The 25124-nt window shown below is 40.8% G+C and overlaps 1 protein-coding gene across 3 annotated transcripts in view; it reads left to right on the forward strand.

The window, feature by feature from the left end:
- The first annotated feature begins 1968 nt into the window (after positions 1 to 1968).
- cadm2a (cell adhesion molecule 2a) overlaps positions 1969 to 25124 on the forward strand; it is a 224426-nt gene continuing 201270 nt past the window's right edge. For 2 of the 3 annotated variants that reach the window (XM_038707630.1, XM_038707631.1), the window contains exon 1: positions 1970 to 2431. In XM_038707630.1, coding sequence (XP_038563558.1) covers positions 2371 to 2431 — 61 coding nt within the window. In that variant the 5' untranslated portion in view covers positions 1970 to 2370. Of the gene's footprint in view, positions 2432 to 25124 lie in introns of all 3 variants that reach the window. The other variant, XM_038707632.1, reaches the window with a different exon arrangement.

Consider the following 25124-nt stretch of genomic DNA (forward strand, 5'->3'; position numbering starts at 1 on the left):
TGTTTGCGGGAGCCATTTTATAATCAAGCTAAAGATGCAATCTAAGGAGAGACCCTGTGTCTTTGCCACAGAAATATGAATACATGAAAGATTAGACATACTGTGATACAGTGCGTGATTGCCAAATATATTTCACTACATAAAACATTTGATAGATCCATAACTAATTTTGCTTTTCAATGACACTAGTCACTCTTGGTAATTATGAAGTTCAAAGCTGTTCTACTCTATTCTTGTTGATGCTTTTACAAAGGCCATGTGGAAGTGTGCACATATTTGTTGTTTGCTGTCATGTTGTCAAATTGTCAAATTTTACAAAGGAAGACATGCTGGTTACTAGCTTCTTCTTATGTTCATATAGCATAAAAAAGCTGTTAGTAGGCCCTTCACTCTGATGTCTGTGAAGATTCTCAGTCATCCAGGTCATAGTTATCCAAGGAAAGTTAGATCAAGGGCAACTGGACTCCCTGCCAGCCAGCCAGAACTAAAGAAGCCTCTTGAATGAGAGGCGGAATCTCTTCCAGTATCTCCAACCAATTCCAATTGCCCTTGATTTGACCTTCCCTGGGCTTCTCTCTTAACTTACAACCAGAATTGCTTTTCACAGGAGCAAATCATTTCCATATATATGTTTGACACGCATTTTTGTGATAAGCTATCCTAATTCATGTATGTGCTTGTTGCTACAGACACTAATCTTGGCAACGGGTCACAATGTAAAATATCCAAATTCTGTTCATCAGCCCACCCATGTATCAGTTTCTGAACATACAGATCAGCTGCAGGTAGAATAGACATCTAAATAACTGAGGCAAAGATGCATACCTTAGCCGTGGACTAAGGTATGCATCACCTCTCTGTCTACCCTGTTGTCTCATTGTGGAACCTGCTCCTTCTCACTACATTTCAGTCTTAACAGCTTTTTGAAAGGGCTGTAGACCGCTTCCACCCCCTGACCCCTGCAGTTGTGGCCTTGTCCCATCACATCCCACCGCACCTCTCCATCCCTCTGATTGCCCTCTGCAAGACAATCTTCAAAGCTCTGGCAGTTGTCAACCTTGATACTTCACAGCCCTCTAACCTGGATCATCACTATCAACAGAGCAGCAGCAAGCAATGAAATATATGAGTTACCCATGTGGAAGGACAGCTCACACCCAGAAGCATTGTTTGCATGCCCTTTCTGTTTTGAATTCTGAGCCCATTCTACTTGTACACTGCAAAAAATGACCAGTTTGCCTCTCAGGTTGTACCCTGATGTGGCTGACAATAATGAAGTCCATTTCAAACAAAGGAGTATCCTGGAGCAATGCATATTTCCCTGCACTGTAATAACAAATCACTTTCAAATCAGCATTTCCCAGGTTTTGCAGTGGCTGACTTGTGACAGTAGGATTCCACATCTCCCTCCCACAACTTGCTTATCTTTGCTGCATCTCTTGCTGTAGCAGATAGTTCAGTTTAATATTTAACTTTTTTAATTTCTAATAAATTTATTTATTTTTGCTTTGAACTTTGACAATCATTTTCAGCTTCCAGCATCTCCACTTGTTTTATTTATGTGTATATATGTGTTTATGTAGATGTACAGTGTAGTGTATACCCTATGTACCTACATGAAGATGTATCTTAATATGTTTTTTTTTACCAAGCAAATCATGTAAAAATAAAACAAGATCTGCAAGTGCTATAATAATAATAATCATATTTTCCCTAAAACAGTTCACTATAAGAATTTTTTTTTCATGGAAAAGGGGGATTAACTCATCCCGCTGGTTTTTTAAGTATTTTAACTCTCAGTACGTCTAAAAACTAGTAGAGAATGATATTTTTTGCAGCGAGTCTCACACTACGACCCCCCCCCCCCACCCCACTTCGCTTAGCCTCGGGTCTTCGTGATTGGTTCACCTTTCATGCCCGTCAAAAGCTGTGTGGGCGGGACTCAAACAATCCACTCGTGTTCCCTGCGCTGTGGATTGTGCGCCACAGCAGACCAAGAACGGGACAGACAGTAATACAGCAGCGACAGCATCTACTCTGTTACCGGAGGACGACTGCTCTCAGTTCCTGAGCTTTACTGCTGTTGTGCTGAGTCCCGTAAACTGAGCCAATACCACACCGTTGGTGCATCCCTGACAATATTCAGAATAACTGTTTGTTTTTTAGGAGGAGAGAACCTTCCCGTTTTCAAAAGCAACACAGTCTCTGGGTTAACCCCCGTTTCCCAGAGACGCACAAAAGACGCACTCCAGAGGAGTCCACCAGGATAGCTGACAAAGCGGTCCGGTCCCGTTCGAGGTTCAGTGGGGAGAGACGGTGAGGAGAAGTTAGCGCGGATCGAAGGCAAGAGCAAGAAAGAGAGAAGACAGAATGAATCTCAAGAGTCATTTGATTTTCACCCTCTACACTATTTATGGGATTCTTCTGAAAGGTGAGCCTGGCGTGAGTGGTGCACGTACATGTGCGTGTGTTCGTGTAGCCTACGTGCGGTTATTTGTGTGTACGCGCGCCATGTATGTTACAGGCCAACAGCAGGGCAGGGTGAAGTGGCAGAACGCACGGTCACACGCGGGTCCTGGTAGAAAGATGGGGCTCTCTCTATCTCCCTCTCGCAGGGCTTCTCATGTACATGTGTGCCTGTGCCTGCGCGTGTCCTGTGTGAATGTACGCGCGCATGGAAACGTGCGTGATGTGAGACAGCCAGAGGAGGGAGAGAGAGAGAGAGAGAGAGTGAGAGAGAGAGAGAGAGCGCTTGTCCTGTAACATTAATGTTAAGGAATGAGGAGAGTCCTATTTCCATAATTGTAGCCTACGCTCAGGACCCGACCTGACCTCGACCGTGAAGCCACACACAACACTGGTACATCTCCTGCGTCCTCGATCCCGTGTCCTGTGTGTGAGTGTCAATGAAAAGGAAAAAAAGGAGCGCGCTAGGAAGACACACCTCACCGTGAAGTAACCAACCCCGCGGTTGTTTTTGACTTGGAGCACTTGGATGATTCACGGAGATACACTGGCGGCATTTTACGCACCGAACTGTTTGATGCTGCTGATTACGGCAGATTTAGATGATCACAGATACACAGAGCATTTTGATTGCAGAATATATATATTTTTTGTTTTCATGTATGATTTGGACTTCTTCTTCTTCTGTAGACTACAGGTGTGGTGTCTGTGAATAGTGCGCAGGGTGTGTGTTGTGCAAGAGGTTTTATAGAACGCTGTCCTGCTGATAACCTCACAAGAGTTGTTGAAGGAGATTGACAGGCCTGATTGTAAAGACGGGGTTCTACATTAAATTCTCAGAAGTTTATTTTCCAAGGTGATATCTAATAATGTTAAGGTCGCTCTTCCTCTTAGATGAAGTCTCGTATTGCCGATATTTACGACACTGTACCAGTAATTTCAGTGCTTAGCTTCGAGTTGGAAATCAATTTGGCAACGGCTGAACTGACAAAATGTGAAAATCATTCTGATCTCGAGACTATTTATGATCATTACACGTTAAACAGCTAGCAGTGGTGTTTAGCAGACAGAGCAGCCGACTGTAAACAGACTGTAAACACTGAGAGAAAGGTGACATTGGAGGTCAAGGTCACAGTGAATTGCCCTCCAATTGTAAGACAGCTTAGTGTGTTTTATAGGTAGCCTATGCATTAAAGTATAACTAGAATAGGTAAATAACAATGAAATAACATAATATGAAATGAAATTGAAACAAAGCTTTTGCTAGAACAGCGGCACAATATACAGCTTTTTAGATTTCTTTTATGCTCACATGTCTAAGTGTCTTAAATAGATAAATGTGTAATTAACAACAGAGTAAAGTATTTGGGCCAGTGCAGTGGATGGAAAATGCTAATGAATTCTGGGCTTACAGTTGTTTGATGGTCATGATCAGTTCATCTAAGTATGAATTGCTACACCTCTAGTTCGAATTTGACCATCATTATTAAAACATTGTGTTCATATCAGGCTCCTATTTTGAGGATCCATACCACACTTAGTAGAGAAGCTACTTCAGCACTGCTCATGGCTGTGTGGAATCAGTTATCTTTCTGGTTACCTCCAAGTATAACAAATCTGATACAAAGTCGCATGAGCACAACCCAGTGGTATTTCATGTGGTAATTTCTCTGCAGATGTAGATAACTACGTTTAAGTATCGGATGGCATTCAAGTCATGAGGCATCCAAGGAAATATAACAAAAATTCCCATTCATTTGAGAAGTTAAAGAAGGAACACATTTTGAGTTTCAGGTCTGGTACGTTCACACTGCGTGTAATAATGGCAGGAGGGGGATGGATTTTCTCCGCAACAACTGTCAGTCTAACAGCAGGGCCACATATGCCACACTGAGCTTCAGTTTTGTGATATGAAGTCCACTTTATCCCCCTCAAATCATATTGAGATGTATTTAAGGCACTGGATAACAAATCTATTAACATGAAAGTCTTGACTTTAACCTCTGTTTTCCACTCGAGTAAATGAGAAATCCCAAATGACAGACCATTTGTGCTCGATTCCCTTGATCATTTTGTGTTGTCTCTTTGAAGTGCATGTGTGTGTGTGTGTGTGTGTGCAGAGTGAGAGCAGTCCTTCCTTAATAACCAGGCTTATTACTGATTAAGGCCATTCTTGACTTAATGAATTGGTATGTAATGAGTAGGAATCTTACGGTTTCTGGTATATCTGACAGCTCGCACTGAAGCATGTATTGACATTCCAGAGTCTTTCTTTTCCCCTTTACTCTCCTGAGGGCGGTGCACTCATTATGAGTGTGTGTGATTGCATATATTCCTGCAAATGTGTGCCCTGTTTGTATAACTTATGTTTGAAGAGGCCTAAGCAAAGACATAAGCATGCCGGTAACAGCCGAGCGTACGTCGGGCCCATTTCATGTGTGGCTCTCCACACACACACGCACACGCACACACACACACACACACACACACATCAGTCTCCTTCTCTCGCTTCCTCTCTCCCTAACCCTGAAGAGGATAATGCTAGACTGCTTGATCTGAACAGTCATCTCTCTGTGCAAGACCTATTATTGTATAGGTTCCACACAGCAGGCAGGTCAGCCGCCTCCTGAATGAAGTGTATCTAGCCAAAGCCATTTCCGTGCGCTCTGTAAATGACAGCTGTTTCAGCCCCTCTGGCCCACTGCCAGCTGGCATCAGGAGATCCAGAGACACTGAATCTCTGTCACCGACTAGACCTGCGCGCTATATAGTGTGAACGTGAAGTGTTGTGATGGAGGTTGTTGTTTACCAACAGCCCGAGTTGTTAACATATTATCTAGTGTGTCTCATGTGCCCGTGCTGGAGCCAGAGAAAACAGCCTGTTATGCAAATGGGGCTCTTACGTAAGAGCTCGGGGCTGAGCGGTAGGCGAGGGGAGGTAGAGGCAGAGAGCGACGGAGAAAGACGGAGATGTTCTAGAAAAGAGAAATTGATGTAAGAGTAATGTGGGAGGCTGAGGTGTGGAGGAGGAGGAATTTTCAGTCTCCTCAGCTAAAGTGTGTGATATGTGCACTGGTTGTTGTTTGCTGTTGAGATGTCTTTATCTCCACTGCTCTGTCTGTTTCCCGTTGCTCTGCCCGCCTGGTAGTCTGTCTGTTTTGAACTCTGATCTTGCTAGCCTAAATACAACCCCCCCCCGGTGAGGGATGTGTTTATCCCCGCAGTGAGTCTAAGCTGCTGAAGGCTGACCCTCCATCCCTCTGTACTTCCGTCCATTCCTCCCTTGCTTCATCCTCCCATCCTGGTGTGGAGCTTTGTACCACAGCAGCGTGGGAAAGCTTCTGATAACAAGCGGCCTTGTGTGTGTATGTTTGCTGAGCCACTGATTACACCGGAGAAACAAGATGTTCTCTTTTTCTTGCTCACTTGCACTCTCCCTCCCGCTTCTTTGTGTTTGCAAGCGTGTTAATTTTCATGGCCATGCTTTGACCGGTAAAACATTTGAGGTGCTGTGTACCTTATACAGATGCCATGAAGCTTCAATGCTCAGAACCCTCAGTAGAGCAGCACTGGCTCAATGTGCATCACACAAACACACACACACACACACACACACGGAGCTCCACTGTGGATTCATTGCCGCTCTGCCAAGGGATTTCCCATGATCAAAGCCAGTCTTTTGTTGGTCCAGGTGTTAAAAAAGTTAAAACAGAAAGGAGTAGGAGGAGGCTGGAAGGGGACGTGATAGGATTTGGAGCTTACAAGCTCTTCATGGCAGAGCAGAAATGTGCCTCTCCAGAATTGCTCGAGAAACACTTAGCGTGAACCTGCCACCTGGCCCGGCTCTTACTCATATCCTTAAACTTTGGGGCAGTTGGGGCAGATTTTGTTTGCGAATGTACAACTATGACAAGTTAATTACAGATGCTCTCACAGTGTGTTTAGACATAGGGATGAAATGAGGCAGGAGGCCAGTCACTGTTAAGCTTAATACACATGTAGTCGCAGATGGCAGAGATTCACAGGTGGTAAAAAAAAAGAGAAACCCAGCAAGACACCATGGAGGAGTTAAAACGTTTTAAGCTTTATGCAAATATCCTCAGATGAGCACAGCGCCAACCAATAGCTCAGCTCCCAAACCAGTCTGTGGAAATCTCCTAGGCTTTTATGAGCCTGCAAAATAGAATGCGCCCACACCGAAGGGACGCAGCACAGACAGCAATGACAGCCAGATCAGGCATCATTATTTTACTATACCAAGCCAGTGATGTTTCATAAGATTGATAAGATTTTACCAAGCAAAATTTCCTTAAAAAAATAAAACCAGCAGTAAAATAAATAATGTGTCAAGCATCAATACTCTAATATTATAGGCCTACTCTTTCTTTATCACAAAAACAACCTCAGAAATCTGCCAAATTTGAGCCCTGTGTTTAAATGACTATATGTGCTCATTGCTAAATATCCCCCAAAACTACAGATTCAGCGAGAGGCAAGATTAAGCCTGCCTGGATGTCTGAACACACTGATGTGAAGACTGTGTCTTCTGGGCTTTTGGCCTTCCTGTATGTCAACTGCTGAGGTTTAGGCTGCAACTAACGATTGTTTTCATTGTCAATTAATCTGTGGATTATATTCTTGATTAATCTAGTAGTTATTTGGTCTATAAAATGTCAGAAAATTGTGTAAAAATGTCAATCAGTGTTTCCCAAAGTCCAGGGTGACGTCCTCAAATTTCTTGATTTTCATACAGGCGTAAAACCAGAAACCAGAAAATATTCACCTTTAAAAAGCTGGAATCTGAAAATTAGGATTTTGTTTCTTAAAACATTACTGAAACCGATTAACTGATTAGTAAAATACTTGGCAGTTAATTTAATAGTTGACAACTAATCGATGAATACATAACTTCCAGGTTTCACGCTCACTCCATTTTGTGGGCCCACACACATCCCCTGAGCTGTAAAGCAGCCATTCAGTTTACTGAATTCTGCAGTATAGAGCTTTACTGGCCCTGGCAAGAATCTCCTGAAAATAGAATGAATACTCTAGAGTAATTGGCTGTGTGATGGCAATGACGCACCACACGGGTAGTTGTGTTAATCACTGCACATTTCAAGCTTACAAAGCAAAAACATCTATAATTATGTTGTCAGGCTTGAATTCAAGAACATGTCACATTTATAAGATATCAGTTTAATTCTAATAAATAATAAATGATATATTAGCAAAAGTGATAGGTATTATTTAATAGAATCATCTGCTGGTGATGCTGTGAGCTAATGGCCTCCTGGTTACAAATACAAAACATGTCATCCACATTTCAAATACGCAAATATACATTTTTGTAGTAAATCAATGCAGAATAAATGTAGATTTTTATTCTGGCATCAAGGCTGTGTTTCGTATTTCTTAGGCTTCTTAGGCAGAGTGTAATTTAAAGCCAGCCCACGAGCGTGAGAAGGGAGAGATTGAATGCAGCCTCCCATGGTGAACGGTGAGAATACAAGCCCACAGGTGGATTTGGCTACAACAGCAGCAACAGCAGCGACAGCAGCGACAGCAGACAGCGAGTTTGTACCCTAAATAGACCTCCCAGTAGGTGAAAGAAGGATGCAAGCTCAGCTAATATATCAGCTGATGGGGCTTTTCTTCAAAGTTAACATATAGCTATTTATATACACACACGAGAATGTGAACTAATGTGTATTTTTCGTTAAAGAATATCATATCAAATGCGTAATTGCGGGGAAAAAAAGAAAACTCTGTTATAGTTAATAAAAATTATGCTGGAGGATGCAGAAGGTGTTCATTTTTATAAGTGGTCAGCTTGCTCTTCAATATGAAGTGTAGCACTGGTTTTGATATGATAACATTCTCAAAGAGAAACCTAGGACTTCTTGGAGTTGCCATTTTGGTCAACTTATCTGATTCGTCTTGATTGACAAGCAAACTTCTCGGATGTTTGCTTTCTTTTATTTGAGTCAGACTCCAGCGATTAGATATAATCTACCCACATAAATGACACACAAGCACATACATTGGGAAAGTCACAGACTGTGTTATTGGGTGTGAGTGCATCGGCCTGTGTGCGTGTGCGTACATGCATATGTGATGTCTGTATTAGCATTGAATTTCTAAGGATTAGTGAGTTGCTAATCTGAAGCTCCAGTCTTTGACAAGCCATGTGTCACTAATCTCAAACACTCTGGAATAAAGAGACACAAACACAATCACCTTTTGGATTAAAACTCTCCATGCAGAGGGTGTTGTAATCTTTCATTTAAACCCGGAAATGGTAAAAGAAGGTTTGAACTGAAGAAAAGGAGAAATGCCATTAAAAAACCAAGATAATGACATTAGTTTTTGCCTCTCTTTCTCTCTCTCACACACACACACACATACGCAGACTTGCAAATAGGAAAACAAATAAAGAGGGTTGATTTAACATGCATCACTTTAAACTAACATGCTCTACAGGTTCATGTATCTTCCCCTCTCTTAACAACTCTTAGCAAAGATAATGTTCTTTTTTATGTTATGTGCCCTTTCATCTGACAGCTCCTTTTCATACAACTCCCCGAGGGCCAGAGTCAGGAGACTTGGTAGTACATGTTACAGTAATCATTTTCTTCAACAGAGATAAAGATATGGCCTGCCTACTCCCTCTGCTCTCCTGCCCCAACTCTGATATTGTTTGGGGACTCTGCGTATGTTCTTGACAGAAATGAATTCGGCCAAAGTAAAGCACGCCCATTGTGTACAGAAACATTCTTAGACACAGTGTATGGGTACACCAAAAACATACACTGTCCCGCAAATACACATGCACACTTATGCACACAAAAACCCTGGGGTGAAAGACACAGCAATGAGACTCTACATTCTCACACATATTCAGTCAAATTAGGGTTGACAGGAAGAGTACATTCACAGGGAATATGTTGGTAAAGGTTGAAGGCTGAGCAAAAACGTAATAGGGAAGGGAGAGAAAGATACATCTGCTATCTCTAGGCCCTAAGATTTGGGGTTGAGATAAGGACATACCAAGAAATCTCATCTCTTTTCAAATAACATTATTGTCTATAAAGCCAAAGGTCCATTCAAGGGAAAGTCCAGTCAGTTCAGAAACAGGAAATGAATATCCATATCCATAGTGATCCCCAAGTCATTATTAATATTTTTCCAAATCACTGCTGCTCTTCCATAAAGTAATCCCTAAAAGGAGTTGCATCACTCTCTAATGACAGTGCTCATTTGCTACTGATGGCTATTACCTATTTCTAATGGATACTCATACTTGTTCATTTCTCATTGCTATAAATTAGTTTTAAATCAGCTTCCAAATGCAGCTGTGTCAGCTATATTTGCCCAAGTCACTCCCTGTGTATGCTTTCTTTTAATGTTATGGTTCCTTAATATTGTGCAAAACACTGATTTAGCGCTTAATTGCTTAACTTGTACTTATACATTAACAATATGGAGTTATGTCATGATCCTAATTGAAAAGCAGGATTTACTGCATCCACAAATACACATCTATGCACTTGTTTTAGCATTGTGGTCTCAAAGGAAGCCTAGAAGTAGCTAAAGCTAATTGAAATATAATTCCCCAAAGACACATGTTCATGTTAATTGACTTTCTGTGTGTGCCTGTGTTTGTGTGTATGTGCGCTTGAGTGTGTATGTGCGTATGTTTTTGTATTCATATTATCGCCAGAAGTCACTTTCTAGTCCCTTTTCTAATCATCAGCTTGAGGGTCCTTCTACATCTTAATTTGGTGTTTGAAACCTATTAGACACTCTTTTGCATGACCACCATTTCTTTACCCATGTAATATAGTAAAATTATGTAGTTTGAATCCAGTTTTGTTGTCTTAAACTCAAACTGAACGGGTCCTTCCATTGCAGTTGTTGCACGCTGTAAATCAAAGCAGTTTTTACCACTGTGTTGTTGTAATATGCAGTACAGTAGGGCTTTAGATGGGAGCAAATGGAGGATCTTATAGAACTCTGTGTATGTGTGTGCACAGGTCTCTCTGTGTGTTTCCATGTGGAACTAGAGAGGACACACATTGTGCTTAAAGCCTGTAACAAACTGATTATTTTCGAGAATTACAAGTGTGAAATTTCATCCAGTTGAAAAGGTTTCACACACCCGTTAAGACCTGCGCACGCACACACACACACACATATGCACGCTAACTAGCTAATGGCAGTGCCTAGAGTTAGCAGCAGTGCCATGTATAATAATACATCCATGACCTTAGATGTATAGTGTGATGGAAATTTGATATTTTATAAGATCCTCATACATGGCACCGATAAAACGTTCGCTGGTATGACACTTGTGTGTTACAAGATAAAAAGTTGGTGTTGCAACAATCTCCTGATCATCATCCCGGTTTAACAGCATGGCACAGCTCCCGAATGGAGTTTGAGGTTGTTGCTTTTTTACTAACTGACCAATGAAAACTTGGACTATGACTCTTTTCATCAACGGTTTATTCAACTAATAGGGGGTAGCCCTGTCTTTCATTCAGTTGTTGCTTAGAGTTGTCTATATCTTATCTACCATTATGGATCCTGTTTCTAAAGAGTATTCCAAAATCCTGTATTGGTTCTAAGTTTGGAGTCTGGCCGCTCTGTGTAGAGATCGCTCCAGGCCTGTTGTAAGGGAGGGAAGATGGAGTCAAGTGAGACAATTTATAACAGTTAAAAACCAAATGAACTGAGACCCTTGGCTTGGGTGAGCGAGCGGCAGCATACATAATGCGCCTTAGGGATTTCTTCTCCACACACATTGTGCTGTGCACAGTGTTTGTGTGTGTGTGTGTGTGTGTGTGTCTTAATGCTAGCAAACACATAGCACACAGAAACACACAGCCACCTCCACCATCTGTCTCTGTTTGCCACATTGCAAATCCATTATATGCTACACAACATTATTCCCCCCGTCCTAAGTGGCACACACCCTTGAGCTTACTTCCACTATCCTACTCAGTGGAACGGTGACAATTTGCTACCGCACACACATCTTTGTTAAAGACGCTGTGGCATGTTTCCAGCTGGATTTTAATATATTTTCATGCTCCATTTGCATTTTTTGTAAGTTGGTGTTTAGCATTGATGCTTTTGAGATTTTACAAGCCTGTTTGCTTGTTCCTACTGCTTCATGTGGGAATTTGTGTGATGAGGTATTTTCAACTGGTCTGTGTTGATCTGACACTGGACTTCTCCTGTCTCCTCCAGAATGATTGGTTTTTTGGATTCTGGCAGACAGATTTAACACATGCACATGCACACAAACCGCATGAGTCTGGCTAAGGTTTGGCTCAGTAGTTTTATAGCGAACTCATCTCCAGTTCTAATCAAAAAGCTTCCCCAGTCCTGAGCCTCCTGCTGAGGAAACAAAGAAGTTATTATGTTTTTAAATGGTCTCCAATTACGGGTAATTTCACCGCCTATCTTAAAGCTATTTGCTTTTCTCTCACTTTGCTCCGGTTGGGTAGAGCAAGCATTGTGCTTTGCAAAAACAACGAGTACACAAGTTAGACATACAGCAGATGTATTCTTTTGGAAAACAGAACGGTCTGCCTCTCTTTGCACTACATCTCTGTCTCTCCTCATCTCTTATCATTAGACATGGGAAACACAGTTAACTCAATTCCTCCTTTATCTTCCTCATTAGTGTTTGTCTCACAGTGCACTCAATTACGCAGTCCATCACTCTCCTACACCCACAAGTCAAAAGCTTCTACTGGCTGAAGTGAGTCAAAATTCTCATGTAGTTAGAACTGATAAGACTCATTAGTAAGTGTGCTTAACATAAACAATTTCAGTCCACGATGTGGGGTTTACTGTGTGCTCCGAAATATTTTTTTAAAGAGTACAGCCTTGTCAGTTGGAAACCTACATTTTTTATGCTTACATAACTTTTACACCACTAGACAGAGCTAGACAGAGCCTTACTGCTATGGCATTTTATCATTTTAAATGTTAATCTGTGACCCACCTGAGAAGTGAATTTGGCACAGCTGGATTAGTTTTGATGGATTGGATTTCAATTGTAACCATGGCTGTATGTTCTGGCTTTTGGCAGCAGTCATTTATTTGTGGATTGTATGACATTTCAATAATAACTGCTTTTTTCAGTAAAGAATTTGTCAACATAATTGTTTCAGAAAATTGTTATTGCGCCTGGTAGCAATCTTGTAACAGCTCACATTATCTGGCCATTTTGCATCCAAATAAGAGGAGTAAAAGACTGTTTTTGCAGAAACCGACCTGTGTTGAATGTAGAATAGAAAGGTAAAACAATTAAAATAATGAGTCATAAGTAAAAGACTTGGATATTTCTGAAACAAGCTTTTTGTAAACCCATTTATGCAGCTGAATGAAGTAGCCTAACTAGATTTTTGAGATTTGCTCACGAGACACTGAAGGTGTTTTGTGACATTCTGTTTTTGAACCTGTGCAACTGTATATTTATCTTCCACAGTGCTTCCTTATCTCCCATTGCAAATTCATGCTATGGCTACTATCACAGACTAGTTTGCCAACATGCTAATTCTGCTGTATGTGTATCCAATTCAAATGGACCAGCTAATGCTAATCTTTTCTAATCCTTTGAGAAGCACCCTCAGAGCAACATTATCATGCTACTCTGTAGTTGAGATGGATAGTGGAGGAGCGGGGATGACAAAATGGTGAATGGAAATATCAGCATGGCAAATATTAAATCATAACAGCTGACACACCCAAATCCTCCCACCAGTGGTCACCTTCCAATGCCCCCTTCTCCCCACGCACGCACACACACACATGCACACACACACACACACACACACACACACACACACACACACACACACACACACACACACACACACAGACACCCATATGCACACACAGAGCTGTAGAGATGAGCTATTACGGAAGAGATAGGCCCAAAATCTTCTGGCATGGCAGTAATAATGAGATAGTGTTAACCACAGTTGCACTGAGCTGGTAAATGGTAGCCTACTCTCCAGGACTAAGCGCTGATCCTAAGCCCTTGTCGTAATGCACTGGTCACCCTAATCCTGACCTTATTAAAAATGAGCCTCTACCCAAAAATGAGACATATCTTTAAACTCAATACAGCTAGTCCTAGTCCAACCTGTTTGAGAGGTGACAGCCTTCACATGACATAGTCCTGGAGCCACCTTTTACCCCCCTTTAGGGCTGAGGTCACTTTAGAGTTTGAGTTTCTGATGGATCTGATTATTGATTAAAAACAGAACTACTTACTTCCAGAAATAGTAAGAGTGGCTATATCTGAGATTTCTTGTTGTCATTTCCATATTCATGTTGCAATGTCATACCCTGCAACACAGAGAGTAGTGCTCCATATCACATTGCACATGGCAGCAAGAAATAATTTGACCTTAATATGAAATAATGAGAGCAGTAGATACACCATTTAAACAACATGCTCAGGTCAACATGGCAAATATATAGACTTTTTTTTTAGTTTAATGAAAAGCTGTAGTTTTCCTGACATCAAGGCCCACACTACCCTTGATGCTCTCTTATGTCCCACATAATACAGCAGGCATATTTATCTCAACAATGTGTCCGCAGCAATGCTGTTGTATGTCCATGAGCTTGTAGTGCACTTTGGAAAAGCAGTGTTTTTCCTTGGTTTGTGTGAGGCTTAGGTGCACATATTTTCCAATAAAATAACATGTAATTTCACATAATTATGGAACATTAGTATTACCATGTCTGTGTACAAAAAGTTGGTCAGGGAGAAGCTTTGCTGTTTTGTTATTTTATACGACATGACAATAAAGACACTCAAGACCTCCATTTGTCTTGAACTTGAACTACTGCCAAGGTTTTCCTCTGCTCCGCTACCTTTCACCGTCACTTACTGCCCCTCGCTCGCTCACATTCGATTAAACACACACTTACCAAACACACACATTGCTATTGTATTGCTATACATATAATTAGAATGAGGAGAGGGAGCTAGCCAACCATTCAGTGTTATCGTGCAAGTACGTTGCTGATTGAAAATCATTAGTAGGCCATAGATATTAAGGCGGTGTGCTGCAAGAAATAACAGATACTACTGTTGAATGACTTGTGAAGCAACTAAATACACATTTATTTGCTAATTGGTATCAAAGTATGCCTTTTAAAGTATGACGCTATACCAAACAGAAATATTACTTGAACAGCTTGCGGTGCTTTGATCCCTTTCCAGTTTGATTAGAAAAATTAATAGCATAATCCCTCAAGTCTCAGCAGTTATTTTGATATCCAGTGGGTACTTGTCATTCAAAGGATACCACATTTGATAGAAGAGATAACAGGAAAGAGAAAGGTAGGAGTAAAAAAGCACAAGCAGACAAAGACAGCCAACAAAGCACCAAGGAAAGGCGATGTGTTGTTTTGAGATGTTATGAGTATATGTTGTGCCTGTGGCTTGGCTGGGATCCTGAGTGACATGTTACTAGCCACTCCTGTGCCAGTGCTCTCTTAAAGCCTCGCTGTGATAAGATGAGATGAGACAGGGACGAGGGAAGCAAGCACAGCAAAGCAGTGTGTGTCATAAATGGGTTGAGGGTGAGGAGGATGAGAGAATTAGTGGGGTGTGGGGGTTACAGGATGGATGGGGGAGAACAGAGGAATTCCTATGTCACATCGCCTCCTCCACAATATACAGACAGGAATTTGGAGCAGAGACAGATTAACCCGGAGAATTTGAAAAAAAAGAAATTATAATAAAGATAGTTCTGCAGAAAAAAAGAACAGAGCCAAAAAAAGAACAGCAGCCATGCGTGAGATATTCAGGAAATGAGCCTTGACACAGCTTCAGTCTTGTGCTCAAACACATAAACTCACACACATTAAAGTATACCAAAGCACACGTTTGAACCATTTATTATGAATGTGGACACAATCACGGAGTTAAACAGTGAACAATGAAGAGGTGATGTTTTATAAGATACATTTCATTTTGCCCTTTGAGAATCATCTCAATGAATGCGATAAAAATGGTTGGTTCATTTTCTCTTTCCTTTCTCTTTATAGCTCTCTTTCCACTCCTCTACGCTCTCTCTCCTTCCTATAGGGATGTTCCATTTCTCTCTTACCCTCGACACCTCACTCTCCAGCATCACCCAGGGCTTTCATCTTGGCAGGGTGCTTCCTTTATGAGAATACTCCAATTGGCAGACAAGCGCCCTTGTCAGACACCATTCATTGCACTTGCATAGATATGAAAAGTGTTTTAACAAGCACCACTGACTTTTGCGGTGCAGCAGAAACTGCATACCAATGGCAATGCAGATCCTGTGACCAAATTAAAGAGGCAGGGAAGTTTGGAGACAGTTATGTTGATGTCCTTGTCAGACATTAAAGTTTCACTGCAGCAGCCCGAAGGTAGTGAGTAAGTAAAGTTTGCTTTGCTGTGCTGATATCCGTGGAGAATTTGGACTTAAAAATGCAGAAGGGAAGCTAACTGAACCGGATATTGTATCATATTTTCTGAAATAGATTTTCTTGCATTAAATTTGGTAAAAAATATATTTCCACAAATCTTGGCTGTCTCAACAATAACTTCCCTTTGGTATACAGATATTAAGTTACATACTGTATAATTAGGTGTGTATTATGATTCCTGCATGCTGTAGATTGTTGTCTGGAAGCTGTTCTATAGAGCAGAGTATAGGACTATGCACAGTTTATCCATCAGATGAATGGCTGTTAGATGCAACGTCTGGGAGTTGAGGACATGCCCATGTAAATCTGTGAGGGTTTAGGTCTTTTTGATAGATTCATAGCTACATCAGAGGTTATATGTGCTTCTGTGGTTGTTGGGGTCAGAATAAGGAAGTGCTGAAAAAGGTGATTGGCCTGGGAGAAAGAAAAAACAAGGAAGAAAAATACACTGAAAACAAATCAGAGAGATGGATTACTGTGTCAAAATAAAGCAAATGCACCTCTTCAGCAATATTTTAGTCTTGTACCAAATAAAAATTGTAAAACCTTGGATATATCAGAACCACTTTGTAAGTTGTGTATAGCTAGCAGACTGGGGGATGACTTGTTGAAATTCCCCACCCAGCTTACCCAGTCAAATTGATTACTCTACAATTTTCTACCTGGCCCTTTCTCTTTTATTGTTACAAATCCTGATTAGGTCCCAAACTATTTTTACATTGACTAATAAATCTGCAACGTGCAACTGTGAGGCTCTAGACAGCACTTAAAAATTTTGTAATCTTTTCTTTAAATCTATTCATCTGGTTTTAACATGTAACAAATGACTATACATACTGAGCAACGGATATTTATTAAAATATAAGTTGAGGAAATAATCTTCCACCATTCGTATTATGGTGCATACTGGTAATTCGAATCCCAGTAAGCGCTAGCCCCTCCCCCCTCTTTGGAGCAGTCGTGTTCACTACAAGTTTTCAAAATATCAAATGAGACAAATATGATACCAGATGGGTTTAAAGGTCTGCCATATCATTATGTTGCTCCACTTTTATTTTGGCTGTCTGCCCTGGTCAAAATATATGAATAGATTTCAGGAAACTATCCTTAAAGTAGCTTCATCTTCAGAAGTCAGCTACAGCAGAGAAACTAAATGGCTTAAACGGAGGTGATGTCATCATAACTGAGTGTTCTACACCCGCCGTACAATGATCTAAGCCATAAGGATACTGTCTCTGAAAATATATAAAGCGCCTGCTTTATAGACCATGACATATAATTTCCTCTCTTCAGAAGGATACGTACAGTGCTCTGTTTCCATCAGAATGCACCCAGGCTGTACTGATGAAACTGTTACACCAGCAAGCTACATTCTTTTTGTTTCATTTTCTGTTTCATTCACTCTCTTTCTCTCTCTCTGTCTATCTCTGGGTGAGACTTCAGCTTTATATCAGTGCTAGGGCAATTCAGCTGCATGAAGGTTATGTGCATCAAAATAACAGTTAATATACAGCGTATGTCAGAGGGCTTAGGTCATTTCTGACAAAAGCATGTCTGTGCCTTGTCCTGTATAATGTTTAGCGTATAGCATATAAATTCTCCTCTAATGGAGCCATCAGTGGTGGTGGAAGAAATGTGGATGTGACTTTTGGATGCAACCTCTTCCTTTAGTTAATTGGAAGAGTTAATAAATATGATTTGGAATAGGATATCCTGAGGAGCTTGTTGAATGCGACCTGGAATATCCCAATCTGAGGGCTTCCTTTTGATGAATGCAACAGGTATGGGCGGGCAGGTAACAACAATGTAATACAGACATCTAATTACAACAGCAAGATGATTTGTTTAGACATGGTGTTGAAGAAATCTAATTGGTTTAGAATAAATAATTGAAATGGCAGCTGTCAGTGAGCAAAATCCATGAATACAGTCTTTGTGACTGAACTCTCGCTAACCTTCATTTGTCCCATAATGAATCAATCCATGGTCAATGGAATCAATCCATGGTTAGATAAAAAAATATTTTCAAACTTAGGAACAGCATTGCACATTTGTTGTAATATAATACTGCTAAATGCAGACTAATAAAAAAAATGGCGAGATTAGGATGGGTTCTTGAATCTCATGGCTTGTTGACCACCAATCAAAATGTGTCTTTTCCACCTAGCAGAGGAAGAAGTATAGAAGCAAATTTAACTCAGGTAATATTACAAAAGCATACTATACTTAAAAGTATCATAAGGAAGATTACTCATTATGGAGAATAGTGTATATTATGTAATTGGATTATACTCATGCATAAACATGTACATCACTGTAATGGTGAAGCTGGTAAAGGTGGAGCTAATTTCAACTACTTTATATATTTTATCTGCTGTGTAATTTGTGAATTCCCCCCTCTGGGGTATCAATAATGATTCATCTTAAATCTATAACATTACATTATAAATTATTTGTTGATTTTGTGTTATTAATCAGAAGTTGCAAAGTAATGTTTGAACAATAATTAGTTAGTAATAATAATTAGTAAAAAAAGTAACAAAGGGAATGTATTGCTCTTAGGAGGGGGATGTCTAGAAGGAGTACATATTGGCAGAATGGCACTGGCATCCTGGTTCTGGCTAAATCTACATCTGTCCACTGCAGATGCATTACCCACAACCTTTAGGAGTAACTAGTACAAATTAGTGTATTCGTACAATAGCAGAAATACACAGCTAATTTTTGTAAGTTTTTGTTCTTTTGTTAAATTCTTGTGCAAGAAAAAGGGTCTACATTGGTGGTTAGTATCTAATTTGTTATTGCTAATTACTAACTCGTCACTAATCACAACCATGCGTGCATAACAAATGAGGGTTTAATGTACCACTTATTTTTAATGTCCCATCCAGGCATTCATTGGTTGGTTCATGAAAAGTGTTTCAACAAAATGCACCCGATAAAGTTGCCCTTAGTTCCTTGTATTCCCAGCAAAATCCCTGGATACTTTCTGTTCTCTCTGCTTTTAGTGTGTCACACAAAGCCAAGATACACTAAAGAGTAAAACATAGAAGTGTTGGTACAGGTGAGTACCGGCCCATTTCAAGCACTTTACATTGATGATTGATGAAGATCTTGTACAGAAACCTACAATTGATACATTTGGCTTAATTTTCAAGAGATAAAAAAGGGTTTTGAAGAATTCTCAAGTAGCAAAATATTTATTGTTTTGGTATTGGTACCAAAACACGGGTATTTATTTTGGCTTGTCTGAAAAACTTTAGACTTTAGAAAACTTTACAATAATACCCAGCCCTGGGCACTGAACTGTAAAGGCCACTTACTGGCAAAAAGCACATTATACAGAGACAGACACTCTGCAGGAGATAAAATGATCCAACTCTTAACAGCCATGTTAATTTGAATTTTAACAAGGCTTGGTAACAGGTTGTGTGGAGTTTTCTTTCCTGCTGGTGTTAATTAAATCTGTACAATGCGTTAGCAAGAACAAAAGTTGGAGGTGGACAAAAAGAAGAGGTCTCACTATTTTCCACTTTCAATTGTATGAGGAGGAAAACGATGCCATTAATGTAACACATTGGCACTTAGTGTGCTATTGTGTGCCTCGTGCCACAGGTGACACAGAGACATTTAACATAATGAGACTGCATAAAACTTTCACGACAGACAATGATGTACATATTGTAAGCTACTGAACAGCTGCAAGGAATCTCAAATCCCTCTGACTTTGCCTCTGTGTGTGTGTGTATGTATGTGCGTGTTTGTTTCCTTTTTTCTCTGTCTCCTGGAGGGAAAACATGACTTGTTGACAGTGTCTGTAGCGACAACTAAATGAAATCACATTTCCCATCAGTCAGTGGGCTAATTGAGGCTAGTTCATCCATTAGTTGTCTGCTCACATCTTCTTTGTAGGGAGCCAGACCGATCAATGTTCAGCCAGAGATGGATACCTGGTTGCATACACACGCATACCCCTACACGCGCGCACACACACACACACACACACACACACACACACACACACACACACACACACACACACACATTTATACACAGCTCGTAGTATATGACTTGCAGGTTCAATAATTTTGCATCATGTTATTTGTGCTGTCCTGAAAACACAGCAACAAACTTTTTTTTTTCACGTGCAAATGTTTTGCATGCAAACCAAGTGGAAAAATGCTTTCGCTGCTGCGTGAGGCTCAGAGAACGAAGGTGATCCAATCGTGGATAATACTTTTCCTGCTCTGAATTTATGTATTACAGAATGGGAGAGTTGAGCTGCTCTTCCTCCATCTTTTGTGGTATAAGAAGGATTCTGGCTGTTCCCACAGTCTTGGCAAATCCTTCCTTCCCAAATCCTTTTCTCTCAATTTCTGTTGTCCTGCCAACGGTGAGTGAAAGCGCAGAAGTGCATTATGGACTGGTCATGCATGAGTAACGAGGGGCCCCTTTGAATGTGTGTGTGTGTGTTTTCTCTACTTTTCTGCCCCATAGAAACCTAGTTATTATGCAGTGGCCCTGTGCTCCTGAGTGTGTTTCCACTCACACCTACACGCCAGAGTACGCGCAATAAAAACACACACGTCAGCATTTATAAGAAACTTGCTTCTGCAGTTCACTGTAATGAATACACCCACGCCATCCTTCAGCACCTTGCCTCTCACCTATACCCCCCACCTCACCCCCACCCACCCATTTCCATGCATAATCCATCTGTAGCAGTGAGGTATTAACAGTAAAACTCAGTGAGTATGATTTTATGTGGGAACAGGTTGCCGTGAGCTTCTTTTACTGTGGACAAACCAAGCCAAGCCAAGACAAACCTGACTCTGTTAGTAGAAATCAAAGTGTGACAATTTTCCACACGCCAGCGAGAGATCATTTTGCTGTTGGACGAGGCAGCAGTTCGGATTCAGTGTTGTGAGGATTATGGTGATACATTAGTCCAATCTGTGTTGATCTAGCAAAGCAGGAGATGAACAGCCCGTATGTCAGATTGTCATTTGGATGGGTTTGGGTTTTTATCGCGTCTGCTTTGGTCCAGTGTGCCTTGGCTAAGCTTTCGAAAGCTGTACCGTGTTTGGTTTTTCAATACATCGCTCGTGCCAGTGCAGACAACTGTCATCAGCAAAAGCATGCCCTGCCAATACCTGATTCAGCCATATAGATATATTTTATAATTCTGAATTTATGTGTCCATGTTTATTAAATGGCATATTCATATGCACTCTGCAGAAGCTAGAAATAGGAACAATTTGTGCAACTCAGTAACCCACTGAAATGAAAGTATATTTTACTTCAGTGTTACTGCATGGATTGTTCAGAAAACAGCCGTTTCTTTTGCCCTTACACACTGTCAGACCTTATGTCAGATCATCAGTTTGAGAAATGGGTAGGGCTGCACGATTTGGAGAAAAAGTCATATTCCAATTATTGTGGACAACATTGCGATTTGCAATTACGATTTGATTATAATGGAACAAATGGTACTAAGAGACTACTTGCTTAATTATCAAGGAATGCATAAAATACTGACATTTTGAAATTTGAAAGTTAAACAATAAACAATATTTATAACAATAACTAGTAAAACAGATGTAAAACAGAACAAGGGGAGTGTGTTGCTCTACGGAGGCGGCTTGAAGGAGCAAATATTGGCACACTGGCACCAGCTCAATGTACATCTGTCTAATGCAGAATGTCTATCCCCAACCTGGAGGAGGAACTGTTCACGAGTGTATTAAATAAAGAGTATAATGTTTAGTTAACAGTATACTGTTAGTGTAACATAATATACTACATTCATTATAATTTCATATAATAGTATACTATTTGACTACTTGTCGAATATTAAATACAGTTACAGCTGTTTAATTTTTGGAGTTTTTTATTTATTTAATCCTTGTGCAAGCAAATGGCTCTACATCGGTCTCTAATTTGTTAATGCTAAGTACTAACTTGTCAATAATCATATTGTTCAACATTTAATGATTTGCTGTAGCACGTCAAAGTTTTTTCAAATGTCCTGTCCCATCCAGCCTGTGATTGGTCGCTTAACGAAAAGTGACTGACAAGCAGGTCGGCTCCGTGAAAAGTTGAACATGTTGAACAACTAAAGGCACCGATACACTAACTCTAACCTTCTTTATCTTCACCCTTCTGGCTGACCACTTTAGCTACTGCCTCTCTGTCTCTGTCACAGAGCGACCGGAACACAGGCAGGTTAGGCAGGCGGGTAGGGGGGTTACGGTCGGTTGTTGTCTTAAAAGTTACTCCCACACTGCTCATAAATAATATTTCTCATTGCACGTAGGCTTATCTGTTTTTAGGGGCACATGCAAGAGCAGCGTGAGAGTAGTGTCACACACACCTTTTCTGTTTTATTAAATCGCACACTTTTTGCGGTTTTGTGTTCGCACTAGACGACATCGCGATTGCGATTAGATTAATTGTGCAAGTCAAGTCATAGCTGCAGGATGGGCATTTGAAGTGTTTAGCTACAGTGTAGTCTTTACTTACACACTTCAAACTCACATGAAGAGTAATTTCCCGATCCACTGTCAGCATTCGATTGTATTCTATAGGAACAACAGATAACTGCTTTTCTTTAAAACCAGTTCTGCTCAGTAGCTGTCTTCTCTCCTACTCCCCCCTTTTCTCCTTTTTAACAATGGCAAGGTGCAGACATGCATTAACATCATAGGCGATTACTTTGTAAGGCTGTACAACAAGAAGAAACATGTTGCATTTGACTCTGAGATGACCTGGCTTTAGCTTTGTGCATGTTGCTTACAGTTTCATGATTTTGAATCACCTGCCTTACATATGCAGTGTTTCCCACAGAATGACAGACAACTTGGGCGGCAGGGGGGAATAGTTTTTATTTCTAGTAGCTCATTTCATATTTCACCATTTTAATTATATTTCATTCTTCACCTTAGTGTTTACTCACTAATTGAGTCTGCTCCCTTTCTCTGTAGTTCTCTTTTTTCTCACACACACACATGTGGGAGAGGCGTGTTAATGATCTAGCCTATCAAAACGAAAACTACGTGGTTACAAATGAGATCTGCACTGGTGTGGTCACGGTTGCTTATGTGCTTATGAAATATCCACCGTGTCCATGTCTTGTAACGTAATAGATAACAACTCTCTCTGTGTGCTAAAATGGGTCGCCAAATATAACTGGGTGGCTGTTAATATACCTAGGCGGCCCGCTAATTAAAGTCTAGCCTGTATGCAGTAAACACTGATATGTGATTTCTCATATACCAAACACACTCACACCCACCGTTCTACATGCACTGTCAGCTACTTTCTGATCACAGACCATGTCAGTGTCTTAGTCACATGCAGGCCAGATGTGATCAGTGTGGCTCTCTCACACAAACACAGTCACACACCTTTAATCAAGGTCATGTGTAACTTGTTCGGTATGCTGAGGTGTGCTGATATTGCATTGCACTCTTTCTGCCCCCCTCGCCCTGTTCACACGTTTTTTTCGTGCCTGGCACACATGCATGTGTGTAAGCGCGCAGACATGCTGTCATTTTCCCTTGCTACAGGCACAGTTGTGGTTTGGAGGCTGGAATTGTTTGGCTTTCTTTTAGTCACATTCTATTTTTGTTGTGCCTCAAATGCAGCATGACTTCTAGCCTACGGCACTGTGTAGTGCAAAGTAAGAGAATGCCAGCGCACAGGATTTGTGTTATGTCTTTGTTTATGTTTGTTTATGTATGTTTATGTCTCCAATCAATGAAAGCCCACTGTTGCACAAGATGTGTAAATAAATGATTCAGTACCAGCAGAAATCTAATGGGCTTTATCTTTGTTCCTCTCAGTGTCTGTCTCCGAGTATGTTTGTGTGGCTGCAAATGTGTGCATGAGCGTTTGCTTATGTGTCGTGATGATGTGAAAACTGCCAGTGAATGATTAAATAATGACCAGTAGTGACAGAGACAGAAGCTTTGAGGCTCTGGATTTGCTGTTTTTCTCAGGCTCTCAGCACGCAGCCAGCCAGAGCCAAAATGGCTCTGCAGGGTCAGCTTTGGCCCCCTGACAGGCTGACGAAGCGAGCGCTGTCTGTCAGGGGCCAGGCCTACTAAATGATCATAGACTATATACGTTCCCCTGACGCCACTCTGGCTGAGGGCCCTGAACTCCCTCCTGGAAACTGGCCCAGAGGTGCGTGTTTGTGTGCATGAACAATTTATGCTTGAGCATGTTTGACTTCAATTTCAGTTGCTTTTTGAAGTGCTTGTATTTTATTTAAAAAACCCCCAATACATTTTGATAATTAAGTAAATTAAATGATTCAAAGCACCAAACCATGCATACTCATCCTAAATGTGTGTTAGAAAGAAGCGGGTAGAGCAGACACATCAGAGTGTGTGTGGGCTTAGCCCACAGGGTGTTGTGCTGTATCTAGTGCAGTAGCCCAGGAGCTAGATGTATTCCTACAGAGCCATTTCAAGTAGTCGTGGTTGTGTGAATTTGTTTGCATCGTGGGAGGCTGAGAGAAAAAATTAATTTAGACCATCAAATGCTCTGTTTCTGTCGCAGCTGGTCATTATTTGACCATTTGACCAACTGTTCCCCATCAGCATTTATGGAGGCATAGCTACACAGGCACAGCAAATCATTCACTCACACATGTTTGTTGCTGCTGCTGGCCAGTCTCTATTATGTAGCAGAAATTGGAATTCTATGTTAGCTGTTGCTTTCATAGTGCCACTTTTTTTTTTACAGTTGGCTTCTTCATTACTGCAAGAACCTAAACAAGCCTTACTGCAGAGTTCACAGGTTCTAAAAATGTTTCTATGGAAAGTGGCATGGTTATGAATATGAATGATCAAACGCTATTTGAGTACGTTCAGGAAGAGATACTGAACCTGTTTCCAGGTTCCTTGAGGTGTAACCAGGAGTGCTGTGGATCATGATCGATCAAGCAATCATATTGTCATACCTGTAAAGATCACAGAAGGTGTTTCTATGAAAGTTTTGTGAACAACATATGTAATTCAATTCATAGCCTATTTATGAAAGTTTCTAAAGCTTTGGTACTGGGGAACTGGATGCCAGATTTGTTATTTCAAACTGTAGTTTCTGTGATAGTGTCATGGTGTGGAAAACCAAACAAGGCTAGAAGTCAGTAATTTTTT

This window comes from Micropterus salmoides, unplaced genomic scaffold (assembly GCF_014851395.1).
Source record: "Micropterus salmoides isolate LMB-PRFRI ecotype aquatic unplaced genomic scaffold, ASM1485139v1 Ms_hic_scaffold_9, whole genome shotgun sequence".
NCBI lineage: Eukaryota > Metazoa > Chordata > Actinopteri > Centrarchiformes > Centrarchidae > Micropterus > Micropterus salmoides.